Source organism: Cervus canadensis, chromosome 17 (genome assembly GCF_019320065.1).
Source record: "Cervus canadensis isolate Bull #8, Minnesota chromosome 17, ASM1932006v1, whole genome shotgun sequence".
Taxonomy (NCBI): Eukaryota; Metazoa; Chordata; class Mammalia; order Artiodactyla; family Cervidae; genus Cervus; species Cervus canadensis.
Window position 1 is genome coordinate 27,065,156 of NC_057402.1, and position 18,555 is coordinate 27,083,710.

The following is an 18,555-nucleotide window of genomic DNA, read 5'->3' on the forward strand; positions in this document are numbered from 1 at the left end:
TTGTGACAGATCATTGTTTAATGATTGCTTAATAGTTAAATTCTTTAACCCTTAGTTCCTTTTGATTGTTCTTTTTAATGACTTTTGAATGTATTAGTATTTTAATATTTATTTTTAGTAGTAAATCATATTTAGTAGATCATAAGTGGAAAATGACACTCTCAGTTGGAAAACAAAAAAGAAAATCCTTTTGTTCTAGAGTTAAGTCCCATCTGTTTATGAATTAAGTCCCTTTGTCTCTGTGTGTAACTCAGCATGTAAGAAAATGTGAAAATGTTTCAGGCACGACTTTTTTTTCTTGTTTTCTGTATGTCATTGAGTAGAGATGGCCTTCCTCAGCTATTTCTATTGATCCTTTTGGAAATCTGCCATTATCACATGGTTTTATAAAAAGCCCGTTTTCTTCCTAAGTATTATTTGGTTGTCTTTCTTATTAATTCATTAAATTATCCTTATGTTAGCATCTAGTATCCCAACATGAACAAAATTCTTACTGCTAATATCCCAAAACAGATCTTTTCCTTTTCTGTAGGTTCCTTTAGCATTTACTTACAGGTTATTTGGGCTTGAGTCTTGCTTTTATTTGACCTTTGCTGCATTTCTCTGCATCAAATAGTTTCTTTTAAATACAGCCTTTAATAAGTGACTAAAAAACTATATTTGCGCTAACAATGCCTACTCAATACAAAAAAACTTAGCATTCCCCCAAGAACCCATTAGTGTTACCAAAGGCACTAGATTTCCAGACTAGGAAGCTTGCTCAGGGAGTTACGGTATTGTTACTATATCTGACATGGTACATATATTAAATAAGTTGTAGAGGTCTACTTTTTGCTTTACTTCCAACAGAACATTATAGAGGAACAAGGGGATTTTTGTCTATTATTTTAAAGGTTTTATCTTTGATAGGTGAATGAGATAGAAATAGTCTCAAAGACTGGAGATATCCCAGGTTATACTTATAGGAGCAGCAACATCTTTTATTATTTGTATATCATTTCAGGAGACTGTGCAAGATACAAGGACAGGAAAGCTAGGGATGTGCCCTCTGGTAATTTTGTAGTCGGAAATGCTTCCCAAATGTACATATAAATGTTTAATTCTGTGGCTATAGAAATTAGTTAAGATTTGTACAGAAATGAAGCACATACTTGTTTTATTTACTGAAACATTGGATTGGAAGCTATTAAAATGTCTTGTAGTTTTTCAGTTTACTAGACATAGATTATTTAATAATTCTCACTTTAAAAGCATAAGTTAATTAGCTGCTTTTTATAACTTATCTGTAAAATTGCAAGTTACCAGTTAAGGCTGTAATATTTCTGTTAATCTGTTAAGTGATTTATAATAATTTTATTTAAACCATGTATGTTTGAAGTTTTTTAGAGATAAGTAGTTTGTTTCTTTCTTCAAAATATTACTTATTCAATGAACCTCTTTAAAACATTTAGTAGGAAACAGATACTTCTTTATGGTTATACTTTATTAATCTCAATTGCTGTGTTATGTAACATTTCTCATTTTCAAAATGCTAAGATAAAAACACTGCGTTCCCTGAAGCATTTTAATCATTTCTGTGTAGATACTTACAAGAAGATTAAGATTTCGGTTGGAACGTGCACCTGGTGAAACTTCATTAATAGACAGGACTGGCAGAATGTTGAAGATGGAACCCTTAGCTACAGTTGAATCTCTGGAACAGTATCTCTTAAAAATGGTGAGTTTCTGGCAAGGACGTGGTGTGAAATAAGCTCTTTTTGCTGTGGTTTAGCCCTTTAGAAAAGTGGTTTGGGAATTCCATTTTAGAAAATAATGTTTAGACTATAAATGGTTTCTTCATAAAGATGTCTATTATAGTTATTTGTACTACTAAAACAGTGAGCAAAACCTTAATGCTAATAAGTAAAGGAGTTATCAATTCGGTAATTATTTCGATTAGTTTGACTGTTATTTGGCTATCATAATATACAGACTGATAAGAGAAAAATGTTTTTGTACAGTATGATCGAGACTTTGTTTTATTCTGTCTGTTGAAATAATAGACTAAAGAAATACTCTCTGTTATTAATAGTGGGGTGCTGTGGTTAGGGAATTTTCTAGTTATTTTTCTTTTTCAAATATTTTTTAATGAATATTGATTATTTAAAAAATCACATTAAAGGGTTAGGAACAAAGTGGGCAGTGAACTTCAAAATATCATCATTAAGGTGTCTTCCATATTTTCTTTGGGTAGGTAGCAAAGCAGTGGTACGATTTTGACCGATCTTCATTTGTTTTTGTTCGAAAATTAAGAGAAGGCCAAAATTTTATATTTCGGCACCAGCATGATTTTGATGAAAATGGAATCATTTACTGGATTGGAACAAATGCCAAGTAAGTCACTCTATTTAATGTAGATTGAAAATATTCACCCGGAAAAGAAATCTAGGTAGTAGAAACCACTCTGAATATTCTGTCGTTCTAGGAATTTCATCTTTTAGGTTAAATTTAAGACCCCCATCCAAATTTTTCTTTTTATGAAGAAAAGTTGCTTAAATTACTATAGAATTTTTCTAAATGTAATTTTATGTGGAAAAAAGGTAGTCTGAACAAATGCAGTTATTGTAAAAGTGTTACCTGTTAACACTGCTTAAGAGCATTTTCTTTGTTTTTATGTAGAACTGCATATGAATGGGTTAATCCAGCTGCTTATGGACTTGTAGTAGTAACATCATCAGAAGGACGAAATCTACCTTATGGCCGCTTAGAAGACATATTGAGTCGTGACAATTCAGCTTTAAATTGTCATAGCAACGATGATAAGAATGCCTGGTTTGCCATAGATCTGGGTCTCTGGGTGATACCATCAGCATATACACTTCGTCATGCTCGTGGTTATGGAAGGTCTGCACTGAGAAATTGGGTTTTCCAGGTATCCAAAGATGGACAGAACTGGACTTCTTTGTATACCCATGTTGATGACTGCAGTCTCAATGAACCAGGGTTAGTTGAGGAGTCTTTGTAAATTGGAAAACTCAGTAAAGAGCTTTGTTTATTTTTATAACTATATCCTCTTAGAGCTCTCTATTTTATAAGATACTGAAACAAGATTTTCTTGCTAAAAATATCACTTGATACTGTAATTTAGGTGTTAAAACTTTGAAAAATGACTTTATGAAAACCATCAAATGCTTTAAACTTTAGTAGAAGCTGAACTTACTTAAAAAGAAGTTGATACATAGCTATATATGTATGTATATTAGCACACTGATAAAAGCAAAAAGAAAAGAATTAACTTTTAAACTAAACTATCCATTTATTCACACAATGTATGTGAATGACAAATTAACAGTGACTATTGATTTTTCTTATTTTATGTATCTGTTTTCCTAAATTTTATTTATTGATCACTTATGTGCTTTTTAAAGGCAGAAAGTCAGCATTATGTTTCTAAAAAATTTAGTTCTAATACAGTTTAATTGTATATTGTGGCACATTTTGAAGAGTAGGTAGAGTGTAGATTAAATTATTTTTTGTATTTGATGTATGGAGGGAGCTTCTTAACATGATTAATAGGTAATATTTTCAGGCTTTAAAGTTGCTGTTTTAATATTTCATTTAAAATTTTTCAAAAAATTAAATCTTTTTTATCATAAAGATATTTGTTACTCATAAAATTTCTTATTTCTTTTTTTTTATAAAAATTTCTTATTTCTTTGGATTTTATTAATTATAAATCTTTTAGAGTTATGAGTCAAATTAATCATAATACATTTAACATTTCATTTTTCTTTTTCTTCTTTGATTTCTTGATTTTTGTGTAACAAACTGTTGACTGAACATGAAAGTTACTTTATTTTTCACATAATTTTCTATTACGTAAAAAAGATCTTTGCTACCTTAAGCGTATTTTTCATATATTTAAAATATTACGTAATATGTTCCCTAACATTCACAGGTCAACAGCCACCTGGCCTCTTGATCCACCAAAGGATGAGAAACAAGGGTGGCGACATGTCAGAATTAAACAGATGGGAAAGAATGCGAGTGGACAGACCCACTATCTCTCACTATCTGGATTTGAACTTTATGGCACTGTAAATGGAGTATGTGAAGATCAGCTAGGTAAAGAGAGAACAGTAGGTTTTTCTGACTTACTAAAACAATTACACTTATGGAAAGTGACTTTGACTGCATCTCTCTAATTTCTACGTAATAGGAAAAGCAGCTAAGGAAGCAGAAGCTAATCTTAGACGACAGAGACGTCTGGTTCGCTCCCAGGTGCTGAAGTACATGGTCCCAGGGGCTCGTGTGATCAGAGGCCTTGACTGGAAGTGGCGTGACCAGGATGGCAGCCCGCAGGGAGAAGGCACGGTCACGGGAGAACTGCACAATGGTGAGCAGGTGCTTCGCGTTTGTCGTGTGGAAATCGAGTATTTACGTAACAAAATATTTTTCTTTTGCTATTTTGTGGTAGTATATAAATTGAATAAATGTTCCAGGAATAAGAAGAAGAACCCATCTATTGGTTTTATGTTAAAATGGAAAAATCATTTACTTAAATACTGGAAAATTTTTTAATTGTTAGGTTTTTGACTCAAAACTTACTGCTAATAATTTGAAGTAATTTTTAATAATAAGTTAGTATAAGGTGAATACCCTAAAAGACATATTTTTCTGCTCCTTTTGTGTCTTTTTTTTAAGTTTATTATTCATAAGTTCCATTGATCTTAATTTCTTATGCTTTTCTTTATCTTGTTAGCCTCACAAGAATCAGGCAAAATTTTTTTGTTCAATTATAAGTCATATAGAAGAAAAAGCATTAGTGTTTTTAAGTTAAACATTTTTCAGTAAAGGACAGAACAAAAATTGTGGCGTTTTCATTTATTAGTTAATTATATTTCAAAATGTTTCTCAGTCTACCAGTTTTTCTTTGGGATAGTAAACTTGCGTGTTCCATAAGCATTATTTTTTAAAATCCAGTTCATTTTAAAAATTCTGTAGATTTTAAGGAAGTTCATACCCACTTTATGCTATCTATTCCCAGAAGCAACTGTAGTGGCTAGATTTTTTTCTTATAACTTAAAAGACTCATTTATTAGTGGATAATTTGCCTAACCAATGGTGGTTCTTAGGAATTTTGCCTACAATTTAAAAAAGTAAAATGTTCTTATTGTCAATTTATACCAAATATTGAAAGAGATAATAAGAGTGACAATGCTTAAGAGAATGACTAGCATTTGATATCTTAACTATGTGATAAAATCATCTGTTTACTTAAACTCTTTTTGCTCTTACTACGTTTAAGATTCTGTCCCTGAAATTACCATAAAAAATGCATTTCTGTTTAGTTGTACCCTAATTTCAGATTATCATCATAGCAGGTTTATAGTGAGGGAGCATGTATGCAGCTGCTGAAATTCATAAAACACAATAATACTTGAATATTAATAGTTCAGTTCAGAAATTTCCAGTGTTCTTGTTTTTGCACATCTTAATGATACTTAGTTACTAGTCTTATTTCCCCTACATTGTTTAACTTTTAAGTGTAAGCTAGTTAGGGATATGCAAGTACTGTGTGTTTTTCTTGGTTTGGAGTCAAGTGAAGCAACTGCTTAGGAAAATTGGAATCTTAATTTCAGAATTTAGCATATAAGAAAGGCTTATTTTTGCTGATCTGACAAATGTAGAAAAGTCATACCTTAAAAGCATTACATTGTACAGAGTTCTTAGCTTTCAAATACTTAAGCCAACCATTTTTGATAATGGCTAGTTGTTACTAACTCTTTTTATCTAAAGAGGACTTCAGAGTTTTATAAATGTCCACTTTTGGATATGTACCCTTTCTGAGTTCTTGTCAGTGATCAGTTTAAACACATTCTGAAGCGTAACTGAATGGTTTACATTTATTAGTTATTTTTCTATACTGTGTCAAATCTCTTCCCTTTCTAAAGAAACTTTGTGTTGGTAGGAATATCCATTTTTTAATTTATCACACAAATATGAGTGCCTATTACGTAAAGGTACTCTATTAGACTTCAGGTACACATTGGTCAACAAAAAAGTATGATCCCATGCTTTCTGGTAAAACAGATAAAACATACAGTTACAGATTTTGATATGTGCTACGAAATAAGTTATCAGTATATTTTGGGACCAGTTAATACGATACAATGTAATTTTATTCGGGATTGGGGTATGTTTTTGAACTTTTCCTTTTCTCACACTTTTCCATGTTACAGAAGAGATAGTTAAAAGTTGATTCTTCAGAGGTTAATTCAGCATACAGAATAAATTGAGGCAATTGAAATCTCATCTAAACTAGATTATGTAGATTTGGGGCAGTCAGTTTCCTCTCAAACAACTTGTGTGCAGATAATTCCCACAGGTAATTTAATATTACTTAAACCCCTCTGAGTTTCCTTGTAAACATGTATGAACTTGGCATGTGTGTGTGCGCATGTATGCGTGAGAGTGTGTGTGTGTATGGATGAAGTACTTTTAACGTTTTTAAAGACTGTATTTATGTGCTTTTTTTCCCCCTGAAGTAATTAGCGTAAAACACTAAAATAAGATGGTAAAATTTATATTAATTTTATTTCTAATAGGCAATTTATTTTGCTTTTGGAAGTTAATTACCATTTTTAAAAAAGAAGTATTGTTTTCCAAGTATAAGTAAATGTAGATTTAATATTATGCTCACTAGTTCTTTTCATGTTGTTAGCTTTATCATATAGGTTCTATCTCATAGAAGAGCTTAGCATACTTTTAAAATTTTGGTTTTAAAATTTTGTGCTTATTCAAATTTATTAATTTTAATCATAAGAGAACCAAGTAACCACTGAACTTTGAGAACACAACCGAAATGCTAACTTAGTGTTATTTGAGCTAGTGGCTTAGAATTTCTACAGTGATAAATGAATATTTTGTCCGTCAATTATAGGATTTAGCCCAAACTTAGAAATTAATGGTTAAGCCAGCACTTTTTTCTATAAACATTTGACCACATGATCATATTTAGCAACTAAAAAAGCTTTTACTTAGATTTCATGTATACTTGCTGAAGTTGCAATAGTTTACCATTTTTATCCATCTTTTTACAGTTTTTAACAGTTCTTCCCCTTGAAAGGTACTCCAGTAGTTATAAACGTGACCCTTATATGGTTTTTAAATATTAACAAACAGTTCAGCAATAAGAGAAACAGAAGGATTCAATTTTAGTTGGCAGACCTTAGATGACTAGAAATTCAGAGAAGTACAGCACTGATGAAAAGCTGATCCCATATTGTGGAGCTACTGTCTGACACGCTCCTATCTGCTTTCTGCTGGGTCTCACAAACTCCTGTCCCTTTCCAGGCTGGATTGATGTCACCTGGGATGCTGGTGGCTCAAACTCTTACCGTATGGGCGCAGAAGGAAAATTTGACCTCAAGCTTGCACCAGGGTACGACCCTGATACAGTGGCATCACCCAAACCTGTTTCATCCACTGTTTCAGGCACAACGCAATCATGGAGCAGCTTGGTGAAAAACAACTGTCCAGACAAGACATCTGCTGCTGCAGGCTCCTCAAGTAGAAAAGGAAGCAGCAGTTCTGTGTGTAGCGTGGCCAGTAGCAGCGACATCAGCTTGGGTTCGACCAAAACGGAACGGAGATCAGAAATTGTAATGGAACACAGTATAGTTTCAGGAGCTGATGTCCATGAACCAATTGTTGTTCTTTCATCTGCTGAAAACGTCCCTCAAACAGAAGTAGGGTCATCTTCCAGTGCAAGTACCAGCACCTTAACAGCGGAGACGGGAAGTGAAAATGCTGAAAGAAAGATAGGCCCTGATAGTTCTGCTCGCGCTCCTGGGGAGTCTGGTGCAATATCCATGGGGATTGTTAGTGTTAGTTCTCCTGACGTTAGTTCAGTCTCTGAGTTAACTAATAAAGAAGCCGCTTCACAACGGCCCCTTAGCTCTTCAGCAAGTAACAGACTGTCCGTGAGTTCCCTGTTGGCTGCCGGGGCCCCCATGAGCTCTAGTGCAAGTGTACCTAACCTGTCCTCAAGAGAAACATCTAGCTTGGAGAGTTTTGTAAGGAGAGTGGCAAACATAGCACGGACTAATGCCACCAACAACATGAATCTAAGCCGAAGCAGCAGTGATAACAACACTAATACTTTGGGGAGGAATGTGATGAGCACAGCAAGTAAGTGAGCTTTTCATTATAGAACCCAATGCTTTTTCCACTCTGAGGGGTGCAAAGCAGGATTTGTTTAGTGGATTCCGGCTCTAGTCTTTAACCAGATCATTAAACCCTGTTATGTACAACTGTGTCACCTTTAGCACTTCAGGAATATAAGGTTAAGTTCTATAGAATTGTGACATTTTAAGAATTCTGATCAGGACCTGATAAAGAACCTCTTATTCTAATTCTGAAGAAGAAAAGAACACATTTCTGTTTTTCACTCCTCTGATTGTCAAGTATAATTACAGGAGGAAATAGATGGCTATTAACTACCATCAGAGTCAGTCGAAATCAGAACATAATACTGACATACCTTTTACTTAGGTCCTGAATTGATATTAGCTTATGAAAATTTTTAATTCTAGTTAAAGCTACCAATGGGTCAAAGTAATTCCCTTGGAAAATACCATTGGGAGTAATTTCAGTGCCTGTTTCACTTATTTTAAAAGCTAGGCTTAACATTCTAAAAAATAATAATGCTATAAAAACAAGAATTTCTAGTTGGATTTCAGTTGGGTTCCCAAAGTTGTTGCTTTTCAGCCTTTTAATAATCAGTGTTTCATGACTGCATTCTTTTTTCTAAATATACAACATAGTTTTTCTAAGGTTTACACAGTCCTCCCTTTTTTGTACTAATGTGCTTCCTTTTTATCCTTAGCTTCTCCTCTTATGGGTGCTCAGAGTTTCCCTAATTTGACCACACCCGGTACTACATCGACAGTGACTATGTCAACATCCAGTGTTACTAGCAGCAGCAATGTAGCTACAGCAACGACAGTTTTATCAGTTGGTCAGTCTTTAAGTAATACTTTAACCACCAGCCTCACATCAACCTCCAGTGAGAGTGACACAGGTCAGGAAGCAGAATACTCCTTATATGGTAAGTTACAGTATAAAATACTTAGATATTTATATGGTGATGTTTTTATCACATTTTTCTTCTGGAGTGTTTTACATTTTTTATTAGAAAAGGATTATTCTCTCATAAATATGGCAGCTTTATATGTGATGAGAAAACTCAAAGTGATATGAAGAACTGTTAAGTTATCTGGTTGTACATAGACATCTAGGAACTTCTGTGTGTCATCCTTCTCTTGGCCTTTTGTCACTAGTGAAGTTTTATTAGAAGAACTGTAATAATTTGACATCTTTATTAGAAAAGAAGTGTGATAGATTAATAAGCTTTGTAAATTGATAATTCTTTGTACATTGTAATGTAAGAGGAAAAGTACTCCCGTGTGTCTCGTGTACTTTCAGTACCCTGCTGCTTCACTTTGCAGCTCTGTCGTGTGTAAAGTTTTCCCCCAATTCTGACACTGCCTGCCTACCTGGAGATAGTATGAGATCTCACAGGTTAGTCTCAGTTCTCCAACACTGCCCACCCCTCACCTTTGCCCCTTTAGTCACTCATCACAAATCCAGATCGTTATCTGTGCTTCTCACTGACTGGCTGTAAACTGGAAGTTTCCACAACCCCCTCTTGGGGTTAGATTAATTTGCTGGAGTGGCTCACAGGTCTCAGAAAAACATTTTATGTGCTGGGTTACTGGTTTTTCATAAAAAGGATATTTAGGGGATACTCTGGTAGTCCAGTGGTTAGGACTCTGCTTCCACTGCTGGGGGGCTGGGGTTCCATCCCTGGATTGGGAACAAGATCCCATAAGATGCTTGATCTGGCCAAAAAAAGAAGAGGAGAAGAATATATAACTCAGGAACAGGCAGATGGAAGAGATGCACATGGCAAAGTCCAGGAGGTCCCAAGCACAGGACCTTCCATCCCCATGGAGTTTAGGAGCCTTCCTGGCCTGTCATTGTGTTCATGTCTACCAGCCTGGAAGTTTTCTGAACCCCCAACTTTTCAGGGCTTTTAGTTTTTGGAGACGTCATGATTTAGGCACCAGTTATTCAATTACCGGCCATTGGTGACTCAGTCTCCAGCTCCTCTCCCCGGAGGTCTAAGGGGCGAGATGAAAGTTCCACTCCTCTGATTATGGTTGGTTCCACTAACAAGCAGCCCCATCCTTAGGTTACCTCAGGGCTTTCTAAAAGTCTCCTCATTAAAACAACTCCAGTTATAGATAACAAATGACACCTCTATTGCCCTTATCTCAGGAAATTCCAAGAGTTTAAGAAACTCAGTATATAGAACAGAGATGAAGACTGAATTTTCCTTATTATAAACTACCTTATCACAACAGTTATCAAAGTCTTCTGGAAATTATTCTTTATTTAGGAAATATTTTAAATATTCAGACGAATTAGTTCTTGCTTAGAAGGTTTTATAGTTACATTATTGAAGGTCCTATGGTATGTAGTCAGTGATTCAATTAAAATGTTTCTAATCATCATATTAGAACGGTAAAATTTTTTATAGAAGGGAAATGTTGAGGCAAATAAAAATCATCTAGTCCCTACCATTGTTGTCATTTGATACATATCATTTGATGTATCTGTTCTTTAAGAAAAAAGAAATTCTATCCTTTCTGGACAGCTCTTTTCACTGTAAAAATATTTAAATATACTTCAGTGAGTTTCTACAACATAGAATGGCTGCCAGATATTCCTCTGGCTGTATGATCATTATTTAATATTGATTGGATATTTAAGTGACACTTTTTCATTACCATCAGCATTGTTATGAGTGAGCATCCTTTGTATTTTTGTGTATTTCCTTAGGGTAAATTCCTAAAAGAGTAATTGTTGAATTTCCTTCCAAAAAGGTTGTACTCCCATCATTATTGTTTTAGATTACCCTTTATCACAATCCTTGATCACCTGTTCTTTTTTCAAAATTACTTTTGTTAATTTCAAATATAAAAAGTTATAGAGGATATATTTTATTTAAGTACTATCTTATGTATGCATCATTTTAATATGTTTTCTTTTTTTTTGAGAATGTGGCCTGTCGTATTCCAAGCTAAGAATTGGATCTGATGATCTATGATTTTAGGAAAAGAATTATATTTCTGTTTCCATTTTATCTGTTACATATGTATGTAGCAAAATGACGATGATAATTACACCAAAGTGTCATAAATTCACCAGAAGCATTTCTTCTTTGGTTTTTCTCATGGAGACCTTCTGCTTCTCCCTATTACTATGTTAACTTTAAGCTTTAGGTCTGTTAATAAATCATGTGAAGGTTAAGAAAGTTGTAGGTATACTAATGGGAAAGAATATTGAGGAGTCAGGGCTACTGACTGCCTTTTAAAAATTATTCTTTGGTGATTAAAATTTCTTTTTCTGCATTTCTAAAACTGGAGGATTCTTTGACAGTGCTGTTGTATGAAGGATCAGAGTGACATCTGCATTATAAAATTATTTCTAAATATGCAAACTTTCACTGTGTTATGTTTTGAGGGACATGATTTGATTGTGTAATATAATCAAATGTATGAAATACGGAGCTTTTTTTAATATATATATTATCCTTGTGAAGTGAAAATGTTAGTCGCTTAGTTGTGTTTGCCTCTTTGTGACGCTATGGACTGTAGCCCACCAGGCTCCTCTGTCCATGGAATTCTCTAGGCAAGAATACTGGAGTTGGTAGCCATTCCCTTCTTCAGGGGATCATCCCAACCCAGGGATCAAACTCATGTCTCCTACATTGCAGGCAGATTCTTTACCATCTGAGCCACCAGGGAAGCCTTATATAATATCCTTATACTAGGATAAAAAAGGGAAGAGGAGTAAAACCACTGACTTCAGTGAATTGTGACACATGAAAAATGGACTTTATATCCCTACATATTTTTTCCTTTAAGAAATAAACCTAAAAGTGGAATTGATTTATTTTATGTACTGCCACATCATATTCATGAGAACCATCACCTAAAATGCAGGATGACACTTTCCATGTTTGTTGTTGTTTAGTCACTAAGTTGTGTCTGACTCTTTCGCCACCTCCATGGACTGTAGCCTGCCAAGCTCCTCTGTCCATGGCAATTCCTAGTCTAGAATACTAGAGTGGGTTGCCATTTCCTTCCCCAGGGGATCTTTCCGACCCAAGAGTTGAACCCGTGTCTCCTGCATTGCAGGCGGATTCTTTTACTGCTAAGCCAACAGGTTATGGGTAATATATTTCATCAAATTTAAGATGCTATTAATAATAAGATTATTTTATGTCATTAAGGAAAAAATGTTGCCAATTTAGCTGTGAATATTCTGAAATCAGCATGTATCTTATAAGCAATGGCAAGTCATAGTAAAAGGCATTGAATTTTTAGTCTTGTGTAATTGTTAGACATAAAAAATTGTATTTGGTTCAGCAACCTGTAAATGCAAGTTCCTACTAAATAATTATGAATTGTTTTTTGGATATTCTTTTGTAATGTATGTACTGCCTTCTTATCCATAGAAGTTTTTTTTTTTTTTTAAATTCCAGATCCAATAAAAAATTCTTTTGTTTTAGTCCCATTATTCCTCTTTTTATTTTCAGTTCCTGTGGAGAATAGCTTCTCACCATCTTCATTATGTGGGGCAGTGTAAATCTTCACTGAAGGATGGAGGGGAGAGAGCCTAACAAGGAGGGAGGCAAAAGGGATTAAAGTTTATTTTTATGTGCTAGATAATTTAGACGATATAGAAAGCTGTACCTAACATCATTCCCTAGTAAATAGGCATTATCTTTAAGTAGTCATTATCATTAAGCAGTCTCTCCAGTCACATAGATAAATTAATTATCTCTGATCAACTAAAATTCTGTTCTTTCCCCTTTCACAGCTTATATTTATGTATTCATTTGTCTACTTTTTAAATGACTCTTTCCCCTGTAAGCTCCATGGGGACTCAAACCATCCCTATCTTGTTTACAACTATGTATACCTAGTGCCTAATGCAATTCTTGGCACATAGTAGGTACTCAAACAGATACGGGTTGACACAGCAAATGACTCCAAAGTGTTCTCTTTCCCCCATTGTGTTTCCACTAACTTATACAGAGAATGTAATAGGGCTCCTTTTATTTTTTAACATACCGCATATTGTTGACCTTTTTAAAAAATGATTTTGTGGATACGGATTTAGTTTATTACCATCCTTTATCCCATGTCATTTTCTGCCATGCTTGGGACTATTTACTGTTGTTACTCATCCTTTGTGTGTGGTGGTAGGAGAAGAGTGACATCACTAAATGTGGCCTTTATACCTGAACCTTTTGAATTTTACCTGTGTATTATAAAACGGATTCACAAAGTTACTCTGGCATGCTTTGTTAATTGTGTTAAGAGGAAGATTGTTGGTTTTGTTTTCTAGATTTCCTTGATAGCTGCCGTGCCAGTACTCTGTTAGCTGAGCTAGATGATGATGAAGACTTGCCAGAGCCAGACGAGGAAGATGATGAAAATGAAGATGACAATCAGGAGGACCAAGAATACGAGGAGGTTATGGTAGAGAGAGAGTCCCCCATTTTCTTAACTAAGATATGATGTTGATAATTGAAATGAAGAAAAGCAATGTTCTAGTTAAACTTTGAAGCAAGAAAATAGAGCACCAGTGTGAAAGATATGCTGATGTTTTTACAGGTTTAAAAATGTGAAGAACTGCAGTAATCCTAAATAATACAGTTTTCAGGACTTCCCCTAGCAATTCAACAGTTAAGATAGGGGGCCCAGATTTGATCCCTGGTTGGAGAACTAAGATCCTACATGCCATGTGGCATGGACCAAAAAAAAAAGCTATGCTTAGAATTTTCTGGTATCTGCTGTTTTGCAGACAGTATCTGTATTATGTCATGAGTCTTTACACAGACCTATGAGATAGAGACATAGAACACATAATTTGCTGTAATTAATCAGAGTTGAGTAGGAAAGTAGGACCCAAGCTTAGGCAGTATGATCCAGAGCCCCTAGTGTTTGTTAACTATGATTGTCTTAAAATTGAACTTTTGCCTGAAAATGCCTTTTATTTTAACTTCATGTATAATTTTAATTTCCTTTTATAAAATGTTAGAAGATTAAAGCATTTTTTCCGAAGTTGGGTTTTAGTGGGGTGGAGAACTCCCAAGAAATGCTTTTGTTTACCTTTCTTGGAAAATATATAGAGCATGGGCATGTTTCTTCTGAATGTTAGTATATGATGTATGATGAATTAAAAGCTTTTCTATAAATGGCTAATGAAGCTTTCTAATGACAGTTTTGATAACATAGATTTATAGTTCAAGTCAAGGCTGAAGAGGGATATATATGAGTCACGTAATTAGACATGTCTCTTTCCATTTTCTGTATCAGATCCTGAGACGCCCGTCCCTACAGCGCCGAGCTGGCTCCCGCTCTGATGTAACACACCATGCTGTCACCTCACAGCTACCACAGGTCCCAGCTGGAGCAGGGAGCCGACCTATTGGGGAGCAGGTAATATCTTCATGTCTGCCTTCCAGTGGAGTTTTTCCCTTTCACAGTAAAGCACTGGCTGAAATGTCTAGGAAAATCTACAGAGCGGGCAGGGTGAGGGCAGGAAGCAACCAGAGTTAACAAAAGGAAACTTGCCCAACTACTTGGGTTCCATATACCAAGTAAAGTCCATGATTGCTCTCCCGTAATGCAGACAGGGTTTTCTTACTTGAAACACACCCCTTGGCATTTTTGTGGTAGTAAACATATATTAAAATCAGTTCAGTTCAGTCGCTTAGTCATGTCTAACTCTTTGCAACCTCTTGGACTGGTGCATGCCAGGCCTCCCCGTGCATCACCAACTCCCGGAGTTTACTCAGACTCATGTCCATTGAGTTGGTGATGCCATCCAGCCATCTCATCCTCTGTCGTCTCCTTCTTCTCTTGCCTTCAATCTTTCCCAGAATCAGGGTCTTTTCAAATGAGTCAGCTCTTCGCATCAGGTGGCCAAAGGATTGGAGTTTCAGCTTCAATATCAGTCCTTCCAATGAGCACCCAGGACTGAACTCCTTTAAGATGGACGGGTTGGATCTCCTTGCAGTCCAAGGGACTCTCAAGAGTCTTCTCCAACACCACAGTTCAAAGCATCAATTCTTCAGCACTCAGCTTTCTTTATAGTCAAATTCTCACATCCTGACTACTGGAAAAACCATAGCCTTGACTAGACAGACCTTTGTTGGCAAAGTAATGTCTCTGCCTTTTAATGTGCTGTCTAGTTGGTCATAACTTTTCTTCCAAGGAGCAAGCATCTTTTAATTTCATGGCTGCAGTCATCATCTGCAGTGATTTTGGAGCCCCCCCCCCCCCAAAGAAAGTCTGCCACTGTTTCCCCTGTTTCTCCCATCTATTTGCCATGAAGTGATGGGACCAGATGCCATGATCTTAGTTTTCTGAATGTTGAGTCTTAAGCCAACTTTTTCACTCTCCTCTTTCACTTTCATCAAAAGGCTCTTTAGTTTTTCACTTTTTACCATAAGTGTGGTGTCATCTGCGTATCTGAGGTTATTGATATTTCTCCCAGCAATTTTGATTCCAGCTTATGCTTCATCCAGCCCAGCGTTTCTCATGATGTATTCTGCATATAAGTTAAATAAGCAGGGTGACAATATACAGCCTTGACGTACTCCTTTTCCTATTTGGAACCAGTCTGTTGTTCCATGTCCAGTTCTAACTGTTGCTTCCTGACCTGCATACAGGTTTCTCAAGAGGCAGGTCAGGTCATCTGGTATTCCCATCTCTTGAAGAATTTTCCACAATTGGTTGTGATCCACACAGTCAAAGATTTTGGTGTAGTCAATAAAGCAGAAATAGATGTTTTTCTGGAATTCTCCTGCTTTTTTCATGATCCAGCGGATGTTGGCAATTTGATCTCTGGTTCCTCTGCCTTTTCTAAAACCAGCTTGAACATCTGGAAGTTCACGGTTCATGTATCGTTGAAACCTGGCTTGGAGAATTTTGAGCGTTACTTTGTTAGCGTGTGAGATGAGTGCAATTATGTGGTAGTTTGAGCATTCTTTGGCATTGCCTTTCTTAGGGATTAGAATGAAAACTGACCTTTTTCAGTCCTGTGGCCACTGCTGAGTTTCCCAAATTTGCTGACATTGAGTGCAGCACTTTCATAGCATCATCTTTTAGGATTTGAAATAGCTCAACTGGAATTCCATCACCTTCACTAGCTTTGTTCATAGTGATGCTTTCTAAGGCCCACTTGACTTCACATTCCAGGATGTCTGGCTCTAGGTGAGTGATCACACCATCATGATTTTCTGGGTCGTGAAGATCTTTTTTGTACAGTTCTTCTGTGAATTCTTGCCACCTCTTCTTAATATCTTCTGCTTCTGTTAGGTCCATACCACTTATATCCTTTATTGAGCCTATCTTTGCATGAAATGTTCCCTTGATATCTCTAATTTTCTTGAAGAGCTCTCTAGTCTTTCCCATTCTTTTAGCCTTTGCCCTGCTTTATTCTGTACTCCAAGGCCAAATTTGCCTGTTACTCCAGGTGTTTCTTGACTTTCTACTTTTGCATTCCAGTCCCCTATAATGAAAAGGACATCTTTTTTGGGTGTTAATTCTAGAAGGTCTTGTAGGCCTTAATAGAACTGTTCAACTTCAGTTTCTTCAGCATTACTGGTCGGGGCATAGACTTGGATTACAGTGATATTGAATAGTTTGCCTTGGAAACGAACAGAGATCATTCTGTCATTTTTGAGATTGCATCCAAGTCTGCATTTTGGACTCTCTTGTTGACTATGAGGGCTACTCCATTTCTTCTAAGGGATTCTTGCCCACAGTAGTAGAGATAATGGTCATCTGAGTTAAATTCACCCATCCCAGTCCATTTTAGTTCACTGATTCCTAAAATGTCGAAGTTCACTCTTGCCATCTCCTGTTTGATCACTTCCAATTTGCCTTGATTCATGAACCTAACATTCCAGGTTCCTATGCAGTATTTCTCTTAACAGCATGGTTAATAGCTATTTTCTAAGATTTGAGTTTTCACAGTAGAGTAATAGAAGTATTAGCCTATTAGCTAACATTTATTTATCTTTAATTATGTACTAGGCACTGCTTATGTATATTAACTAATTCAGTGCTTTCAACAACCCTTTTAAGTTATTATTAGTCCCAGTTTTCAGATGAAGTGATTACTAAAGATCACACATAGAAGTTTTAGATCCCAGATAAAACTGGTTTCAGACCTATCAAATGTCAGTTTGATCTGTTGTAAAGGTTCATCTCAAGTAAGTGTTGAGGGGGCTAAATGTGTACATATAAGTATTTACATAATTATTGTTTAAAAATTATTACATCATTTATAATATTTATAATTCGTTGAAATTTTTGTTGATAAACTTAATGAAAAGAAGAGGAGAAAAATGTTCCTTAAAAAAACTTTTATTATGGAATTTTTTAAACATGCTAGAGGTAGAAAGAATATTGCAGTGAATCCCCAAGAACTCATCATTTGACAAATCAACACTTTGTTGAACTTGAACTATTTGCCCCAAAGTAATTTAAATCAGCTTCAAGCACTGTATCTGTTTTGTATGTAATTTGGCTTATACTTTTTTTTAAAGCGTATTTAAAAATAATTATACATTCAGAATGAGTTGCAGAGACTTAAAAGTCTTGTGTGCCCTTTGTCTAGTTTCTTCCAGTGGTTATATCTTACATAATTACAGTATTAAAACCAGGAAGTTGACCCAATGTGTGTGTATGGTTCTTTATCATTTTATCACATATGTATATATGTGCAACCACCAGTAAAGCTGCTTTTTGCTTTTTAAGAAAATATCTATGTGTACTATCAAAAGTGTTAATAAGGTCTGATTTACAAAAGCATAAGGCTTCTTACAATTTCATTTGTCTTTTCCAATATTTTTGAGAACTTTTTAGAAGAAGCTGTTAAACCCAATTCATAAAACCTTTGTTTATAAACATTTTCTCCAAAACCTACTTACTTTTGATAAATCATTAAGAAATGTGTATGTATCTATATATGTTTATGTTGGCTTATTTTGTGCTTAAGAAATATAGCTGAATAAGGACATAAAATACCTATAGAGATAAGTAGTCAACATATACCTTATTTTATAGATAGCATACCACTGTTGCAATAATGAAGAGTTTTAAAATATTCATCTGTATGTGCAATTTTATCTTAACAGGAAGAGGAAGAGTACGAAACTAAAGGGGGACGCCGGAGAACATGGGATGATGATTACGTACTCAAGCGGCAGTTTTCAGCTTTGGTTCCTGCTTTTGATCCTAGACCTGGCCGAACTAACGTCCAGCAGACAACTGATCTAGAAATTCCACCCCCAGGTATACGATATTTTATCTTTTGTGATTTAATTTTAATAGATTCCAGATTAAGTAGCAAGTACTATATAGTTTAAAAGGTAAGATACTACTTGTATACGCAGATTATAAATAACAGATTTCAGGAAAA

The 18,555-nt window shown here is 35.2% G+C and overlaps 1 protein-coding gene across 5 annotated transcripts in view; it reads left to right on the plus strand.

Annotated features, from left to right (window-relative positions):
* The window catches only part of HECTD1 (HECT domain E3 ubiquitin protein ligase 1), a 71,692-nt gene that overhangs the window by 39,600 nt on the left and 13,537 nt on the right, over positions 1 to 18,555 (plus strand). For 2 of the 5 annotated variants that reach the window (XM_043489797.1, XM_043489800.1), the window contains exons 19-28: positions 1,583 to 1,717; positions 2,234 to 2,373; positions 2,659 to 2,982; positions 3,938 to 4,104; positions 4,199 to 4,375; positions 7,336 to 8,172; positions 8,870 to 9,091; positions 13,465 to 13,598; positions 14,439 to 14,561; positions 18,272 to 18,428. In XM_043489797.1, coding sequence (XP_043345732.1) covers positions 1,583 to 1,717; positions 2,234 to 2,373; positions 2,659 to 2,982; positions 3,938 to 4,104; positions 4,199 to 4,375; positions 7,336 to 8,172; positions 8,870 to 9,091; positions 13,465 to 13,598; positions 14,439 to 14,561; positions 18,272 to 18,428 — 2,416 coding nt within the window. The remainder of the gene's footprint in view (positions 1 to 1,582; positions 1,718 to 2,233; positions 2,374 to 2,658; positions 2,983 to 3,937; positions 4,105 to 4,198; positions 4,376 to 7,335; positions 8,173 to 8,869; positions 9,092 to 13,464; positions 13,599 to 14,438; positions 14,562 to 18,271; positions 18,429 to 18,555) is intronic. The other 3 variants (XM_043489798.1, XM_043489799.1, XM_043489801.1) reach the window with 3 other exon arrangements.